Source organism: Narcine bancroftii, chromosome 6, assembly GCF_036971445.1.
Source record: "Narcine bancroftii isolate sNarBan1 chromosome 6, sNarBan1.hap1, whole genome shotgun sequence".
Taxonomy (NCBI): domain Eukaryota; kingdom Metazoa; phylum Chordata; class Chondrichthyes; order Torpediniformes; family Narcinidae; genus Narcine; species Narcine bancroftii.
Window position 1 is genome coordinate 222,928,782 of NC_091474.1, and position 20,449 is coordinate 222,949,230.

At 43.1% G+C, this 20,449-nt stretch overlaps 1 protein-coding gene across 10 annotated transcripts in view; it reads right to left on the reverse strand.

The window, feature by feature from the left end:
• Positions 1-20,449, reverse strand: part of pdss2 (prenyl (decaprenyl) diphosphate synthase, subunit 2) — a 243,407-nt gene that overhangs the window by 170,641 nt on the left and 52,317 nt on the right. For all 10 annotated transcript variants that reach the window (XM_069887508.1, XM_069887514.1, XM_069887512.1 and 7 more), the window contains one exon: positions 4,940-5,074. In XM_069887508.1, coding sequence (XP_069743609.1) covers positions 4,940-5,074 — 135 coding nt within the window. The remainder of the gene's footprint in view (positions 1-4,939; positions 5,075-20,449) is intronic.

Genomic DNA, 20,449 nt, shown 5'->3' on the forward strand with positions numbered 1-20,449 from the left:
TTGACAGTCCAACCTGCCGACACCTCTCGTATTTTAATAGATCTCAATCAGATCCCCCCACTGCCTCTGACACTCCAGAGAAAACAACTCAAGCTTGTCGAACCCATCCCCATAACTCGTACCCAAAAACTGAGGCATCATCACTCTAAACCTCTTCTGTATCCTGTAATGTATGAAGTGGGAGAATAAGAGCACAATTACAAATCAATTACGATTGATAATTGCGAAGCAAGGGCTGTATGCTGTGAGGTTCATTCAGGAAATGAAAAGGAATAGCCAGAAGGATTCAGGTATTTTATGATGAATAGCTTGAGGTGTCATCATGGTGGTCAATAAGTGATTCTAGACGGCTGTCAAACAGTATCCAAATATGCTGCATTTTGTCATGCAGTTAATTGCAGAAGAAAATTCTTCATTAAAAATATCTAGGATCCCATGATGACCTTACAACGTTTGTCTTCGAATTGTAAGATCAGTTTCCCAAACACATTTCCAATAAACACCCAGCCCATTATTCTTCTTTCTTTTCTTTTCTTTTCTTTGGCTTGGCTTCGTGGACGAAGATTTATGGAGGGGTAATGTCCACGTCAGCTGCAGGCTCGTTTGTGGCTGACAAGTCCGATGCGGGTCAGGCAGACACGGTTGCAGCGGTTGCAAGGGAAAATTGGTTGGTTGGGGTTGGGTGTTGGGTTTTTCCTCCTTTGTCTTTTGTCAGTGAGGTGGGCTCTGCGGTCTTCTTCAAAGGAGGTTGCTGCCCGCCAAACTGTGAGGCGCCAAGATGCACGGTTTGAGGCGATATCAGCCCACTGGCGGTGGTCAATGTGGCAGGCACCAAGAGATTTCTTTAGGCAGTCCTTGTACCTCTTCTTTGGTGCACCTCTGTCACGGTGGCTAGTGGAGAGCTCGCCATATAACACGATCTTGGAAAGGCGATGGTCCTCCATTCTGGAGACGTGACCTACCCAGCGCAGTTGGATCTTCAGCAGCGTGGATTCGATGCTGTCGGCCTCCGCCATCTCGAGTACCTCGATGTTAGGGATGAAGTTGCTCCAATGAATGTTGAGGATGGAGCGGAGACAACGCTGGTGGAAGCGTTCTAGGAGCTGTAGGTGATGCCGGTAGAGGACCCATGATTCGGAGCCGAACAGGAGTGTGGGTACGACAACGACTCTGTATACGCTAATCTTTGTGAGGTTTTTCAGTTGGTTGTTTTTCCAGACTCTCTTGTGTAGTCTTCCAAAGGCGCTATTTGCCTTGGCGAGTCTGTTGTCTATCTCTTTGTCGATCCTTGCATCAGATGAAATGGTGCAGCCGAGGTAGGTAAACTGGTTGACCGTTTTGAGTTCAGTGTGCCCGATGGAGATGTGGGGGGGCTGGTGGTCATGGTGGGGAGCCGGCTGATGGAGGTCCTCAGTTTTCTTCAGGCTGACTTCCAGGCCAAACATTTTGGCAGTTCAGAACAGTATAAAATAGCATACTACATTTTTCTCTCTGTGTCTGTCTCTTGGTCTAAGTCCTAGTCATCACTCCATGCCAGGACACTATTGTGGACATCGCAGGTAAAGTGCACACTACACTGAGTTGAGCTGTAGTATTGCAATAGATCAGTGCTTGCGGATAGCCGCACCCCAGTTGGTACAGGGAATCGGGAGTGTTTGAAAGTCTCTGTCTGTGAAGTGCATACATGTGTGGGAGTGCGCATAAGATAGACGGCCACTGATATCGGAGTCCAACCTGGGTTCAATGTGACTGTCTATATAGTTGTTTAGTAATGGAATAATTAAATATCTTTTGACATCTTCCCCATTTGTCTCCTATGTGTTCAATAAATTTACCTTTGATTGTAACACTTGTGTCCAGACTCATCTCTCAGTGAACCTACAGAACCTGATACTTTCCCAAACACAACAATCGGTGCTGCAAGAAGGCTTCAAACAGTTTCAGCTAGAAACATGGAGTACTAACCATGTGTGGGAGATTGTAACACTTGTGTCCAGACTCATCTCTCTGTGAACCTACAGAACCTGATACTTTGAAAGGAACCCCAGGATCAGAATATAAAATCCCCGAGTGGACCGATAACCACCAGAGGTTCAGCTGTTTGGCAGCGCGACTGGACAGCCAAGCCATGCCGGTCGACCGTGGTGAAAAGATATGGAACCACATGGCACCCTTCCTTGAGAAATCAGGATTTCCAGAGCCTGAGGAGAGTCCTGGAGGGGCCCTTTGGCTCCTGAGACACCAGCACAAAATTGCAGGAGCATTAAGCCAACGGATTACACAGAAAGGTAGAGAGATGGAATCCCTACACCATCACTGTTGTGCACCATAGGAGGCAGCGCAGACGGCCCAAGTGTGAGAGACCAACTGAGAAATGAAAGTCATGGAATGGCTTGAAATGTAGCAGCGGCAAGCAGCTCACTGGTTTTTCTGGCAGCTTGTCCCAGGCAAAGTCCGAGCAATTGTTCGGCAGGAGGTGGGATCGACATGTTATTGGGGATGGGTGTGTGTGGATGAACAATGATGACTATGAGGGAACTGAATCCTTTGATAAACGTCCTCCCCCCTGTGTGCCTGAGCCTTTGCAGTCCCAGATCTGCCATAAGGGCATCCTGCCGACCCTCCAAAACAGAGAGGTAGCCGAAAATAGTGGGGAACCACAGGTGGGCATGCATGCAGTCACTGTGAAATTATGGAGTCCTGGGACTACTCTGCCAAGGAGCTAACCGGGTGAGGCGACTAAATGAACACTGAGAAAGCGAGCACCCTGGGTGGTCTCTCTCTGACCAATAGACAATTGGCAATGCCTTACAGATGCTGCCTGAAGGGGCCGACGACAGCACAACCCTAAGGAAAGGGGTGATGTTTGCGGTCCGGGCCAGGCTCCCTGCCCTCCTAGAATGGGGCCTACATGACCAGTTGCAGTGGCACATCGTTGGTGAGAGGACGCAGCAATGGGCACTGATCAGGAGAATCTACAGGGGAGTCCACAAGCAACCACTTCCCAAGAAGCCCGAAGGTGACTCATGCCTTAGTGGGCTATTTAGTCATCACCGCACGCCCTGACCTTGGAGGAGTGGTCTTGCCCCTCATGGGACTGGCTACTGGAAAAACCATCTGGAAAACCATTAGCCTCCTGGAGAGATCAGAGTACAGAGCAGGGAGCACCCACTCAATTTTAGTGATTTATCACAGAGACGTATGTGCTCTCTGGAGAAAGCATTGCAGGAGAAAGCCTCGTGGAGGTGGACCACTCCCGTGTGCTGCCCACTCTGACCTGGACCAGCCTCCCCTTTGGTCTTCCCTCAGCGGAGGTCACCCCTGACTAATCAATCTTGTGAGCTCTCCCAAACACTACCACCACCCCTCCCCAGGAAAAGGCGAACCTTCAAGCCGTTTCTCTTCTCGGTGTGAAGATCTATGTTTGGAGACTGATGGCTGAAGGGGTAGCAACTGCTATACATATTACAACATTTGGTTTGAGTTCCCCTGGAATAAAGTTTGAGCAAGAAAATAATAACACATTCCCCATTCATATTTACTGTTGTTGATTCGTGTTAAAAAAAATGCATGGTGTTTATTATGGAGAAGATAAATTAATCATCTAGTTCCTCCATGACTCCCTCAACCTTCCCACCAATTCCTCCCCTGGGCCACACCCATAATCGCATGAAGAACTATTCTTGCTCACATACTTCCTCCCTCACCACTACTCGGTGCCACAAACAATCCATTAAGTAAAGCTTCTGTGAATCTGTCAAGTCATTTACTGCATTCAGTGCTCCTGATGCAGCCTCCACTACATCAGGGAGACTAGACGCAGTTTGAAGATCGCTTTGATGTGCAGTTACACTCTGTCCGCTGCAAAAGAAAGGACCTCCTTGTGGCCAACTACTTCAGTTCCACACCTCTTCGCCAAGCTGATATTCATGCCCTTGGCCTCACATACTGCCAAATTGGAGGAACATCATCATCTTGGCAGCCTCCAACTAGATAGCTTCAATATGGATGTTTACAATTTGTTAAACCCTTTCCCAGTCTCTGTATTTTCCCCACCCATTTCTTTCCCTTCCTCCAGCTCCCCAGCCCCTTTTTCCTCCTCCTCCTATCAGAGAGCTACCCTTAGCCGCTTTCAGGTGGAAAAGCTGGGAGAATGCAGCTCTGGAGCTGCCTGCGGGTGTGTGCGAAGCGACATTCAGGTGGCAGTGCTGAAGACACTGTTCTGGCACCTGAAAGGTCCGCAGCAGGGAGAGGCGCCACAGAGCAAAGGCCGGCTCCTGTCGACTGTGGGCGTAGTTCCGCCCGCTTTCAGGTGCCTAGGGGGAGCGCTCGAAAGCAGTGAATACACCTACCCGAGGAGGGTTGGGTGAGTACTCCTCGGTTCACGGTTCTCCGCTTTCAGGTGGCCTCCAAACAGCCACGTTTGGGTATTTTAGGCAGCTTTATGTTGGGGTATTCTGGCCATCTGAAAGCGGCTCTTGACTCTCTGCCCTCCTCCCCAACATCACCTCAGCTTCTTTCCCTTGCTAGCTTGAGCTCTTCCCCCTTCCGAGCATTTCCCAAATTCTTTGAACTCCAGAAAAGGGCTCAGACCCGAAACGTGTCCTGCCTTTTGTTTTCTATTCATGCTGCTTCAGCTACTGAGTTTCCCCTGCACTTTCTTGTTTTGCGCTTGCTCTATTTCTTTCAGTCTCATTTGCTTATGTGGCTTCCTGTTAAAAATATCCATGCTATTTACTTCAACATGGTTGACTGAGATTTCCATTTTCTAATAGTACTTCATATTTATCAATTAAGGACTCTAAATCTCAAAAGACTTAAGCTTTATGCAGATGGTTGGTGCAGTTATACAAACAAAGTGGAATCCTAAAAAATAACATTTCTCCTTGTACTCAGTCTTCTGGTTAGTCTCAAATGATTCTAGCAAAGAAATACATACCTGGGGTAAATGCCACTGACCAGGTCTCCTTCCAGTGGAATGTCTGCTGTTTTACTCGGTCCAGCTGCTTTTGACATCAACAAGACAACCAGACCTCGCAGCTGTAGATTGTTCCTGTTGTCATTGACAAATCCCCTGTTGAATTTTTAAAAAAATCGACACATTATATTACAAATATAAAATAATAGATTTTCATTTCAACCTCAAACACTAATGTTTTTAATGTTGGACAGCCAAAACTGAGCAAATCTCAACTCTCTATATATAAATGTTCAGTGCAAATTTAAATATGTTCCTTTTATATATTTAATGCACCATCAATTTATTGGAACCAAGGTGGTATATTTGCATTCAATCAATTTTCATCATACTATGCAATAAAATTTTACAATTATTTTCAGTATGACGAAAAGAACTTTTGGTGCAATACACAGAAGTGCTGGAGAAACTCAGCAGGTCACACAAAATCCATTAAAAGGTACATAGGAACATAGGAAGTAGGAACAGGAGTAGGCCAAAAATGGCCCATTGAGCCTGCTCCGCCATTCAATACGATCATGGCTGATCTAATTTATGACCTAACTCCATCTACCTGCCTTCTCCCCATATCCCCTAATTCCTCTATCATGTAAAAATTTATCTAGACGAATTTTAAATATGTTTAATGAGGCAGCCTCAACCACTTCCCTGGTTAGAGAATTCCAAACATTCACTACTCTCTGGGAAAAACTATTTTTCCTCATCTCTGTCCTAAATCTACTCCCCCGAATCTTGAGACTGTGTCCTCTCGTTTTAGTTTCCCCGGCCAGCTCAAAAAACCTTCCTAAATCTATCCTATCCATACCCTTCATAATCCTATATGTTTCTAGAAGATCTCCTCTCATTCTTCTGAACTCGAGCGAATACAATCCTAGATGATTTAATCTTTCATCATAAGTCAACCCCTTCATCCCTAGTAAACCTCCTCTGGACCGTCTCCAAAGCCAGTATATCCTTCCTCAAATATGGAGACCAGAACTGGACACAGTACTCCAGGTGCGGTCTCACCTACACATTTCGTCAGAAATGTGGGGAAAGGCTAGAGGTAGCAGGTGGATACAGGTTGAAGTTGATAAGTGATGGGGAAAATGGGCGAAGAAAGGTAGCTCTCAGATAGGAGAATGAAGCGACAGGGGTTGGGAACTGGAGGAAAGGAGAGAAGAGAGAGAAATTGGAAAAGCTGATGTTAATGCTGTCTGGTTGGAGACTGACAAATACAAGATGATGTTACTCCAATTTAAAGGTGGCCTCAATTTTTGGAGATCTGTACTTAATAGTATTCTGTGAATCATCGAGTGTATCTTCATCTCTCTCTCTGAGACACAAGTAAAACAGTAATGAGGGAACAACAGTGCACACAATACCTCAATGCCACCTAACCAAGGTATTTTTATGGCTGCAGCATGACTTCTTTACTTTTAGACTCAATAAGGCCAATCATAGCCCATGTATGCAGGACTACTTTCAAGGTTCTGAAGATCTGAAGCCCAAATTCCTCTGCACATTAATATTTTAAGAGTCCTGCCTCAAACATTTGACCTCCCTAAGTGCAACATTTTACGCTCAAATTAAGCAGCATCTATTGGGTAAAAAGAATGGTTAATGCTTTGAGTTAGAACCCTTCATCAGGGTTCCAGCCCAAAACATTGGCCATTCTTTTTCTGCTACTGATGCTAGTTGACCCCGAGTTCCTCCACCAGATTCTTTTACTGTATGTGCTAGTTCACGGGGTTCTAGCAATGATTCCTGCAGTGCACAACTGGTCATAGGCTTCCAGCCAGAAAACTCCTTTCAACCATGTCAATTCTTAATCCAAACTACCAATTCACTATGGATCCCCTACAGGATGAGCTACCCTGAGGGATCTTACTAAAGTCCAGTGCTGGACAAGACCAAAACAGCCAGTACAAAGCCTGCTGACTGTGCCTGATCTGACCACACCATTCCAAATGTGTGCAAATCCTGTCCCGAAGTATCCTTCTATCAGCTCCCCTACTACTGACTTGAGGCTCACTGGTCTATAATTTCCTGGATTATCCCATTTCTCTTCTTGCCTTTTACTTTCTGCTGAGTTTCCCCAGCACTTTTGTGTATTGCTCCTGTTGGTAATGAAGAATCAAAATTCTTCATCAAGGTCTGAGCAATCTCCTCACTTACCTCTATCAATAACGTGGGATATACCAAGGTTCTTGACCACTTCTTTAAAAGAAGTACCATCTCTTTCTTGATATTAAAATGCCCCAACACATTAACCTTCTCCACACTATGCCTCCCCTCACTATCCTCTTTGTCCTTCTCCTTGGCAAATAGCAATGCAAAGTACTCATTTAGTACCTTATCCACTTTCTCTGACCACTAATGAAAATTTCCTCTTTGTCTTTGAGTGATCCTATCCTCTCCCTAATCATCCACTTGTTTTCAATACAAGTACAAAATGCTTTGGGACTCTCTAATCCTCCTGGTGACAGACATTTCTCATGCCCTGCTTTAGATCTTACCTGCAAACTTTTCATTCCTGCAGGGTCTTGTCTGATATTATCTTCCTAAACCTCAAATAAGCTTCCTTTTTCTTTTTGACTAGATTCATGATCTCTCTCATCATCCAAGGTTCTCTTATCATGCCGTCTCTGCCCTTTCTCCTGTCTGGAACATGCCAATCCTGGACTCTCATTGGCTGGCCCTCAAACAATTCTCATGTCATCTGTTGACTTGCCCAATGCCAGCTGGTTCCAATTTACCCCACTAGTTCCTGGCTAACATGACAGAATTTACCCTCCCCCAATTCAGCATTTCCCCATTAAGTCCACATTCATCCTTATTCATAATTAATTTTAAGCTTCAGGAATAGTGATCAAAATTCCCAAAATACTCTTCCATTGAAACTCCTATGCTAAGGGATTATTAGATTATTGCCCGAATGTCCCTAGCCTTGTCAACTCTCTCTGAATTGTGTATATTTCAACAAGTTCACAATTCGCTCTTCTACACTCGAGAGAGGATAAGCCTAGCATTATTAGTCTGTCAATGTACATCCAAGGAATCAAGGACATCGATACAATTAGCCATTCTTCCCTTTAAATGATGGATTGCATTTAATCGGTTGGAATGAATTCCCCTAGCTGCTCTGGGGAGATTCAAACTCATGGCTGTAAATCAAGGTTCCAGAATTCTGGATATCAGGTTAGAAATGTAACCACTACCACATGAATCACAATGAGCTTCAAGTCTTCAGCCTCTCTCTGATTGGTGAGCCGCACAAGTTTTCATTTTATTGGTCCAATAAAATTCAATAGTCATTTGGATACTATAGCAGAAGCAACACTGAAAGCAATTTGGAAATATTCATAAAAGTGGTAAGTACTTTTTTCCATCCTCCCTTCGAGGGCAAATATTTCCCAGTTGACAAGTCAGAAAACTAGACGCATACTCTCCATGTCGTCCCTCACAATGTGTGGTAATCTCTCGTATTCATGGAGACATCTGTGTCTAACCAGAATAAAACCTGAGCAGTTATAAAAATCACAGAAACATGCATAGAAATGGACCCTTTTGGTCCATTCATCCATGAAGTGATGTGATGTCTACCTGTGCTAACTCCATTTGCCTACATAGGGCCCAAATTCCTCTCCACCTTTCTCCAGCATACCTGTCCAAACATCTTTTAAATATTATGATTGTAGCTGCTTCTCTCACCTCCTCTGGCACATCATTCCATTTTCCCACTGGCCTCAGAGAAAAACTTGCCCATCAGATCTCATTTTAATTTTTGCCCTCTTAATTTTAACTTGTGCCCTCTCATTCTAAACTCCACAGCCTTGGTTAAAAAAAAAGATCCTGACTATCATAACTATGCCCCCTTCCCCCCCCCCCCCCATAATTTTATAAACTTCTAGCACCATACTACCACCAAGGATACCAACTGCTCCAGTCCACCCCAACATTTTGGCTGTGCTTCTTCTTCCTGCACACAGACAGAGGCACCCACAGTGAAGACTGTACGGAGATGAACTGGGGAGGCAGAAGAGCATCTTGGTGTATATCTGGAATTGGTGAACTTAGCAACGTTCAAAGAATCAGTAGTGGATCCTAATGACTATGCCATAGTGTGTACCAACTTTATGAGGGATTGCATGGAGGAGTGTGTTTTTACTAAGTGTTGAGATGTATCCTAATCAGAAGCTATGGATGAAGCAAGAGATCCGCAAACAATCAGTGGAGTTTAGGAAGGGAGAGTCAGGAACATATGGGAATGCCACATTCAACCAACAAGCCATCACCAATGCAAATGGACAATTCTGGACCAAGCCACAGTCTCAGACAGACGCCAAACAGCTGTGGCAGGGCTTGCACACCATCACATCTTACAAGGCAAAACAAGGCAGCATCTTCAATTGCGATACATCTCTCCCAGACAAGCCTTCTCTGCTCGCTTCAAAACAGAAAACAATGAAGAACCCTCCATGAGCCCCAACAGCTGCCAGTGACTCTGCTCCCAGTCTCTGAAGCAGAGGTGAATCGAACTTCAGGAGAGCAAATGCACGGAAAGAATCCACCCCAGAAGGTGTACCTGGCTGGGTCCTGAGAACCTGTGAAAACCAAATGGCTGGAGCTTTTGTGGACAACTTCACCCTGTCAGTATAGCAGTCAGAGATCTCCACATGCTTTGGAGGGCCTCCATCTTTCCGGTGTCCAAGAAGAGAGCAAGCTGAAGTACTCAATGACCATCAGTTGGTGGCAATGACATCTACAGTGAGAGGTGAATCAACTCCTTTCTCAGGAAGGACCTGGACCCACTTCAATTCGCCCAGCACCATAACAGGTCAACAGCCAATGCCATGTCACTGGCCCTACACTCTGCTTTAGATCAGCTAGACCACAGGAACACCTCCATCAGACTGTTGTTCATTGACTACAGCTTGGTATTCAATACTCACAAAACTCATGGGCAAGCAAAGGACTTGAGACTCTCTTCACCCCAAGCAACTGGATCCTTGACTTACTCATCAGCAGATACCAATCAATGTGGATCAGCAACATCCTCTCCTCCACACTGACCATTATCACAGGAACTCCCCTACTTTATTCCCTGTACACCCATGACTGTGCACTCAAGTTCAGCTTCAATCAATCAACAAATTCACTGACAACAACATTGTTGGCCAAATAACTGGAAAGGATGAATCAAAATACACGAGGAAGACCGAAAGCCTGGTTGGGTGGTGCCAGAACAACAATGCCCTCGACATCACCAAGGCCACCAGAGGCTATTGATAATTTTAGGAAGGAGAGGCGAGGGACCACGCATTCATCTGCATTGATGGGATGCCAGGTGAGAGAATCAGAACCATGGCATCCCTATTTCAGAAGACTTTTCCTTGAGCCATCACACCAACACCTCTACTTTCTCAGGAGTCTCGGGAGATTTGGCACATCATTGGATACTCTGTCAGACTCCTGCAAACTTTGACAGGTGCTCTGTGGAAAGTATACTGACTGGCTGCTTTACAGCCTTGAACACAGAAGGCTGCAGACAGTAATGAACATAGCCAGATCCATCACAGGCTCCAACCTGCAGACATCTGTGTGAGGTGCCACCTCAAGAAGGCAGACAACATCATAAAGGGCCCCCATCACCCTGGACACCACCTTTTCTCACTGCTACCTTCAGGCAGAAGGGACACAGAAGGCTGAAAACCAGCACCTTCAGGTTCAAGAACAGTTTCTTTCAAACAGCCCTCAGCCTCTTGATTCTCTTCTATGTCCCTTGTTACACTAATCAGGGACTGCCCCAAAGACACTATTGCAGGTCACTTTTTAAAAAAAAACACTAGGATTACTGAAAATATTTATTATTTATTTTGTCTTTTTTTTTAATTCAAGTTTACTATTATAGATTTTTTTTAAAGAAGTACCTGCTTGGTTGCAGGAAGAATTTCAGTAGCATATGTACAATGTAGATGGAAATATCACCATTCAGCCTCTAATATTCCAATGAGAATAAACTCAGCCTACCCAATCTCTCCTTTGAACTACAACCATCAACTTCAGACAGCGTCCATAGAATATTAAAGCCCAATAAAAGGCCCTTCAGCCCTTCTAGTGCCACTGACCTGTACCCAGTCCATAGCCCTCCATACCCCTCCCACCCATGTACTTGTCCAAATTTTTCTCAAATGTGAAAATTGAGCCCCCATTCACCTCTTCAGTTGACAACTCGTTTCATATGCCCACCACTCCCTGGGTGAAGACTTTCCCCCTAACGTTCCCCTTAAACTTTTCCCTTTTAACCCATGTCCTCTGGCTTGTATCTCACCTACCTTCAGCGGAAAAAAGCCTATTTGCATTTACCCATTATAATTCGTATACTTCCATCAAATCTCCCCTCATTCTTATACACCATAAAGTCCTAACCTATTTCACCCTTCTTTGTAACTCAGTTACTTGAGCCATCAGATTTTTGAAGCCAATATGCCAAGAGCTCTCTTTACAACCCTATCTACATCCATATTTTTCCTGGATTGCAATCAGACCAATACAAAATATTCCATTGTATATCAAAGCTTTGCCTAACTGCAACAGACATCCAAACTCTTGTCTGCCATGCCTCAACCTATGAAGCAAGCATACCCAATGCCTTTTCCAGAGAGATGGAATACACCACTGCCAGCTGCTAGTGGTGTTCCACAGGGAGATTAGCCAGGGCATCAAATGTTATGGGGAGAAGGCCAGGTAGTGGGAAAATGGATCAGCTCATAATTTAAATGGCAGGGTAGACTCAATGGGATGAATGGCCTATTTCTGCTCCTATATCCTATGATCTTACAACTGCGTGTTGGCACTTCTTTTTATGTTGTATATCAGTGATTTACATTATGGAATGAATGGCTTTGTGGGCAAGTTTACAGATAATATGAAGGTAAGTGGAAGAGTCGGTAGTGCAGAGGAAACATGGAGGCTGCAGAAGGACTTAGATGAGGAGAATGGGCAGAGAAGTGGCATTTGAAATATAATGTTGGAACGTGTATGGTCATGCACTTTGATAGAAAAAAAATAAATGGGCAGACCATTTTTTTTAAATGAGGAGAAAATTGAAAATACTCAGATGCAAAAGGACCTGGGAGTTTTCGTGCAGAATACCTTAAAGGTAAAGTTCCATGTTGAGACAGAGGTGAAGAAGGCAATTGCAATGCTGGCATTCATTTCAAGAGGAATAGAATACAAGAGCAGGATCTGATGTTGAGGCTCTAAGGCACTGGTAAGACCTCATTTGGAATATTGTGAACAGTTTTGGGGTCCGCATTTTCGAAAAGATGTGCTGACGTTGGAGAGGGTTCAAATGAGGTTCACTAGGATGATTCTGGGAATGAAAAGGTAATCATATGAGGAGTGTTTGACAGCTGTTCACCTGTATTCAATGGAATTTAGGAGAATGAGGGGTGAATCTCATTGAAACGTTTCAAATATTGAAAGGCATGGGGAAAGTAGAAGTAGACACTCCATGGTGGAGAGTCTTGGACAAGAGGGCACAACTTCAGGACTGAGGGCATCTACTTAGAATAGAAATGTGGAGGTATTTTCTTCAGCCAGATGGTAGCAAATCTGTGGAATTTGTTCCCACAGGCAGTTGTAGATGTATTTAAGACGGAGATTAGCCAGGGCATCAAATGTTATGGGGAGAAGGCCAGGTAGTGGGAAAATGGATCAGCTCATAATTTAAATGGCAGGGTAGACTCAATGGGATGAATGGCCTATTTCTGCTCCTATATCCTATGATCTTACAACTGCGTGATTCCTTTCTGGGAACTATGGACGCATCCCCATGTTTCTCTACACATCAAATGTTCCCAAGGTCTCTATTATTTACATTGTACTACACTTGTCTGGATTCAACTCCATCTGTCATCAGTTTGCCAAACTCTCCTGCTGCATTCCTCTCTTCGACTCCTCCAGTTTTCTGTGGATGGGACAAAAATTCAAACAATTTTACATGGAGCTGTATCAATTCTTTAAACAAGCTCTTTGGAACTGTAGCTAGTTCCAACAAGATGCATGTATTGACCAGTTTCGCACAGTGTTATTTGGTGATGGTTTTATTCCCACTGGTATTATACTTGTGCGATAATGTCAGAGCTGTACTCCCAGTTGTGCACCTGGTGTTTAGAGAAACCTGAACCCATGTGCACTGTCCACAATGTTATCCAGTGCGTTTTGAAACACAAGACATTTAAACTTTAATACGATGAATCATGAAAAATGTCAGTGTATGCAGATGTCAGAATTAGTGGCTACGATATACTGACAAAAATAAAGATAAATTAAATCCCAGACTGAAGCAGAAAAAATTCCAAGTGCACAAGCAAAGCAAATACAACACCATGAAAAGGAAAATTATTTACTTGATGGATCGTGAAACAAGATGACCAAATTTCATAGTTAAAATTAAACTATTTTATAAATTCTATATTAGATGAAATTATATAGAGTGTATTCCTTATGTAGCAATATGATGAAAATATAAGAATTAAAATTATAACCCATGGGAAAATCCAGAAGCGAATCAGGGGAATCATTAAGAGCAAAGAGAATATTACTTCCTATTCCAGCTTAGACAACTTGATGCATGTTGCAATTACTTGTCCGCTGTACTGGCTCAACACAACATTTCACAACTGTCTCCTTTTATACAAGCCAAGTTATTTTTAGATTACAAAAGGAACCATGCAGAATTATTTGTGGTATAATTGGTTGAAAGGAACAGTGCAAAATTATTTGTGATCTAACTGGTTGAAAGAAAGTTTTTAAAACATTATCTATCCTAATATTTTCCACCTTATCATCCTGTTTCCTGAGGATGGCATATTCGATATTTTGCATTCCTAGTGATGTTCTCTTAGGCAATCCTTATTTCATTTCTGGTGGTTGATGGGTCTTATTTGGCCTTTACAAACTACATTACAGATGAGTCAAGAATGCTTGATGGGGCAAATATTCAATGTGAGTTTATTGTCATAAACAGGACAATGGACAGAAGCACCAAAATTCTAACTTGCTGCAGCCAAATAGTTGTGTCAGGTTCACAAATTACAACAGTACCACAAATGCAAGACAGAGAAAGGGATGATACACATCAAAAGATAGATAAATATTCACAGCTGCAGTTCGTGCAAGAGTAAAAGTGATGTTTCAGTCATGCAAACAGATATTCTTGTGGTCATGGAGCAGTTTATGGTTGTTTTGGGCAGCATTCTCAACCCTTTTTTTTGGCTATAGCCCCCTTAGTACTCTGCTCAAAGTTTATGGTCCCCCTTTCTTGTAAAGAAGTGAAGTTTTGGTTTCTTCTGTACTTCTCTTCTACCAACTAGATTAAAAAATGTTACATGAGATGAAAACGGCTTTTACTTGAATGTGCTGTGGTCTCGGGAGGTCACGTGAGGGGGTGTGAGGCTCTTTTTGAGAATGGGAGGTTGAGGGCAGTATGGGGAGGTTTAGAAGCCTGGTAGCTCCTGGATAAAAACAGTTCGACAATAGACAATAGGTGCTGGAGTAGGCCAATCGACCTATCAAGCCAGCACCGCCATATATCGGATCATGGCTGATCTTTCTCTTTCAATAACCAATCCCAGCCTTATCTCCCCTGCCCCAAGAGCCTTATCCAACTCTCTCTTAAATCTATCCAGCGAATCCGCCCCCCACTACCCTCTGTGGCAATCCATTCCACAGATCCACAACTCTCTGGATAAAAAAATTTCTCCTCATTTCTGTCTTAAATGGCCTTCCCTGTATTCTTAAACTATGTCCTCTAGTCCTAGTCACTCCCATCATTGGGAACATGTACTCTGATTTCACCCTGTCAAGCCCTTTGATAATCCTAAATACATCAATCATGTCTCCCCTCATCGTTCTAAACTCCACTGCATATAATCCAAGTCTTTCTAACCTATTCGCGTATGACAATCCTGCCATCCCGGGAACTAACCTTGTAAACCTGCGCTGCACTCTCTCTATAGCAAGTATGTCCTTTCTTAAATATGGGGACCAGAACTGGATGCAATACTCCAGCTGGAGGTGCTGGAACTTCAAGTATCTGTCTGAAAGGAACAGCGAGAAGAGGCTGTGACATGGATGATGGGGCGATTAGTTTGAGGCAGAGCCTCACACAAATGCCTCTGGTGGATGGAAAGCCAATGCCCTTGATTGACTTGGCTGGATTTGGCACTTTCTGCAGCCTTCTGCATTACAGGGCCCTCGAATTTCCAAATCAGGCCATGATGCACCCAGTCAGCATATTTTTCACAGTACACCTGTAGAGTATTCAAAGGCATGCAAGATCTCCTCAGAACTTGAAGCTATCTACTCTTTCAACCTTAGCATCATTAATGTGGACAGGGGTGTGGACAAATGGAATCCGCTTTAAACCAGGTTGGCGAGGATTACATTAAAAAAGGCAGGAAGGAGCAAAGAACCAGCATCGATCCATTGGGTTTAATGCCTACTTCTCCACTCATGATACAGCAATACTGCAGGCATCATACAAGGACAAAAATTAAGGATATCTCAATCCAACAAATGGCCTACTCCTCAGACCAGTGATCAATCAATGAACAACCACAGATTCCTCAAGGAAGATTCAAATGGAATTAGAGGTAAAACACAGGATTCTGTGACACTGTGGTTAAGTGAAAAAAAAACACACAAATGCTGGAGGAACTCAGCTGGTCTTTTCAGCAGCTATAGGAGACAAAGATATATTGCCGATGTTTTGGGCCTGAGTCCTTCTTAAAGGAATAAGTAGAATAAGCCAGAAGCAGAAAGTCTCAAAATTCAAGCAACAAGGGGTGGGGGGGGGGGGTCTCAGAAAGTTTCAGAAGGGGCTTGGTGAATCTCTTCTGCCTGGTCTCCATTACGACCACATCTTTCCTATACTGCAGAAACCAGTACTGTTCATTATACTCCAAATGCAGACTTGCCAATGTTTTGTAGAGCCACATGTCACCCAACTCAATACCTCTGCCTGTGACATTAAGTATATCACGTGACTTTTGCAATGATCCACCCACTTCACCATTTTTAAGAAGCTATCGACTTGCACCCATGTTCTTTATGTACATCAACATCCTGAAGTTCCTGTTATTTATCCTACATGAATATGATCTTCCAAAGTTCATGACCTTGCACTTGCTGGATGAGATTAATTATAAGAGAAGCTCGGTAAAGCCACTACCAACCAATCAGGTACAACCTCAAAAAGCAATCATCAGCTGTGGCAGGAATCGAAACCAGATCGAGTGAGGTACATGATATCAGTTTCACAACAGGTAGCAATCATACTTCAACCTGTTTTGGCCCCAAGCTTTTGAATTACAGCATCATACCCCAGAACAACGAACATTAGAGCAGCACAGTAAAGGCCCTTCAGCCCACAATGTTGTGTCAACCTACAGAAATCTACTCCACAATAATCTAATTTTTCCCTTCCTCAAAAAATCTTATATTTTCTTACATCCATGTGCCCATCTAAGAATCTTTTGAATGTCCCTATTGTACCCATCTCCATCACCACCCCCAGCCATGCATTTCAGACACCACAACTCTGTAAAAAAAAACCTAACATGACATCTCCCCTGAACTTTCCTCCATTTACCTTGAACAAATGCCTTCTGGTATTTGCCATTGACACCCCAGGAAAAAAAAAGTGCTGCCTGTCCACCCTATCTAAGCCCCTCATAATCTTATATCTCTCCATTCAGTCATCCTTCAACGCTCCAAAAGAAATGCCGTAAATCCGTCAACCTTGCTTCATTTAACATATTCTCCAATCATCCTGGTAAAATCCCTCTGCACCCTCTCTGTAGCATCTCCCTATAATGAGATGATGAAAACTGAACACAAACATTGATTTCCCTTTTGAAGACTGTCCATCACTTCACTGAAGACTGATGTCACATCTGGTTTGACACTTTCCTTTTGCTCTTGGTAGTGAAGGGAAGTGAACACATCACGAGTGCCATGACCTTGTAGATGATGGTGACAATGGGTAAAAGTGGGGAAAATCTCACAACACAATACCAGCTTTACACATCTTGTCACAGGGTTTGATCTGGCCCATCAAGTTTTATTGAACACAAGGTTTATCATCCTTTTTTTTTAGCCATCTGTATAAGATTTTGGTGTCTTACGACGCACAAAGTAATCTGTTGACTGACACCAGAGAACTGGCAGTGAGTTGATGGACATGATTCTCTGGCAACCATGGGGAATGACAATCACGGTGGAATTTCAACAGACTATTTGAATTTCCTCACAAATCCTCTGGGATGTATCAAAAACTCCCAAATCAACTCAAACCTTCTTCATCACTCAGTGTTCCTTGATGTTTTGAAGGGCTAATGTCACAAGCCCTTTTCTTTAAAAATAACTTCAGAGCAGGAAGTGGTTGGGGAAAGAGCAATTTTTGTACAGTTGATTCACTTTCTAAATTAGGTGCCAGACTTCAGAAAGAAGTGTTCACATTCATCTTCTCATTACACTTCGTACTTTCACCACGTAAAACCAAACACTGCAAGCATGACCTCATTAAGCACATCTTAATTTAGGAGTCTGTCACAGTTTTCTTTCTGGCAGCAAACTCTTCCTCAGGGATCAACAATTTTGAGGGGTCATTTTCTTTTTGTACACCGAATGTTTAAAAATGAACCATTTATTTTCCTGTAAAGCGATGTTTAGTCAGGAAGTTTGTTTATGATCCAACTTTGTGATCATTTTTGCTCTCAAGGGGAAGGTTAAAGCCAGTGTGGAAGCATACACTCATATGAAGTAACAGAACCAACATTTTACAGATCCTGAACAAGGGCTCAGGCTTGAAACAGTGACTGCATGGTGCTCTCCTTGGATGCTGCAAGACCTTCTTATGCTCTTCCAGCATTTTTCCAGTTCTCCAGACTTCTTGTTTAAGTCCAACATTTGCAACTACTTTTTTTTAAATCGTGACCTAAATATTTTAGATCCATTCTGATGCAAGATGCCCAATGAAAATGCTCCCAGTATCGTGCACTGTAAGGAATGCCGTGCTTGTCTGCACAGTAAAATTAGATTGAGAGAAAAGGACAAAAGAGAAAGTTCCAAAAGTGAAAGCAGGCTTTTTCAATGTAGTCGATCAAAGATCATTTCAGGTAATCATTTCTACCTGTAAAAATAATATATCTATCCTCTGCTCCATTTTCATGGAAGGAATTTCAGAATGGCCAATTACAGGCAGGAATACACTTCCTTTCAATGGCACATGACCTGGTTTCATTGGTAAATTGAATTTTGACATCAAATTAGCAGGCTTGTTCATTGGTCTTGCTGAGGGAAAGTTGTTTTATGGAAAAAATGCACAATTTTGAACATGAACAGGGAGCATCATCTCTGGTGTGCTGTGCAACATTCATTGTCATTGAAACAGAAGCCGCTCATTATCAAACTGTTGCTAATTGGGGTTTGCAGTGATCAAACTGGTTGCCTTTTTCCTAAATACAATAAAAGGTACTGCAACAGCAATAGGACAGAGAACCTGAAAGTCAATAGCAAATAGCTCTTTCCCTCTTCAAATCTTTACACTTTCAGTTAAGTTTTCCCAGTCACTGCTCTAACCACCAAACTGCCCAAATTGTTTCAACTTAAATTAAAATTGCTAAATTTAGATTTACTGCACGGTAACAGACCCTTTCAGTTCATGAGCCCATGCTGCCCAATTATATCCAATACATTTTGAAAGTTGGGAGGAAACCAGAGCACCTACACTCACGGCGAGAACACACAAACTCCTTATAGACAGTGCAGATTCGAACCCGTGTCACTGGCGCTGTAACAGCGTGGCGCTAACTACTACACTATCCTTGCCGCCCCCGTGAACAGTATCAGGAAAACAAAAGGAGGGTACTTTGGATCAAATACAAGTAATACTAACCTTGCCGATGGTGAATTCCACAGGGAACTATTTCATAATTTCTAAACCAACACCATTGGAGTGTTTTATCTAGCTGCAATGCTTGCATTGTCTCTAATATATAAGGGGCAAAAAAGACAAATATGGCCTTTCTCAAAGTACACCTTTCTTATATTTTAACAACTCACCTATCACACACAAAGTTGTAAACCTGGTTTGAGATATTTATTTATAGCCCACAATCATTCAAATGATTGACTTATGCAAGTGTACACTTCAGATTAGTAAAATACCAAATGCTATTTCCAATAGGATAAATGCCAATAGATTACAGTATTCAGAAATGCTGGAATTGGTTTCAACTCAATACATGCTTGGTTTCCCTCAATCTCCTCACCTTTATTGACCCAAGTATGCATTTCCCATTGCTTTAAACATTTTGCTCTGCATTAAGAGGTCCATCAACTGCTGTGTTTAATGGAAGTTAAATCAGTGCTGCTGGAGGCCAAAACAGTTATGGATTTCATATTCTGTTTGTGGACATGGGTCAAGATGTTCTTCGCCACTCAAGAGTGACAAAAGTAAACACAATTCTACTGAAGGCAGGTTGCGTTTGCCAAGATGTGAATTAAATTGGCACCTTGGCTTGCAATCAAAATGAATACATGCATTAAAAAAAAAATCTATGTACTTTCTACATCAGAGAGACTGGGCCCAGACTGGTAGATCGCTGGGCTGTGCACCTTTGCTCTATCCACACAAGTGACAGAGACCTCACAGTGGCCAACCATTTCAGTTCTGAGTCACACTCCCACACTCACAGGTCTGTCCATGGCCCAATGTACTATCCAGCCAAGACCACCCGCAAATTGGAGGAACACAGCCTGATTTTCCATCTGGTGCACTCTCCAGCTGGATGCCATTAACACTGACTTTTACAGTTTCTGCTCACCTGCTCTCTTTTCCCCCTCCCTTCCCCCATCAGCTCTCCACCCCCTTCCCTCTCTATCATCTAGCCATCCCTCCTCCTCTTGATTGCTGCTGTGCCCTCCCTCCCTTCTCCACCAATTACCTCCAACTTCCCTGACATTGCAGACATTGATGTGAGGCATTGCCTCAACAAAGCAGCCAACATCATACAGGGACTCCATCATCCTGATCAGAACCTCTTCTCACTGAGATATTCGGGTGGAAGGCAGAGAAGCCTGAGGACCAACATCTCTCGGTTCAAGATCAGTTTCTCTCCGATAGCTATCAGTCTCTTTCACCTCCCCCGTTACACAAATCATGGACTGCTCTGACACCACAAATAATTGTCTGCACCAACGCAACACCAATTTTTTTCTTGCTTTATGGGAACAGAATAGTTATTATCTATCTTTTGTATTTATTATCCCTACTTAATTTAATGTAGTCTATTGTTTTTTTCTTGTTAAGAAGCACCTGTTCATCTGCAGCATGCAAGAATTTTGGTGCAATGCGTACAACAATAATCTCATTATCATTTATTGGCCCATAATCCTTCCACACTCATACAGCACTGG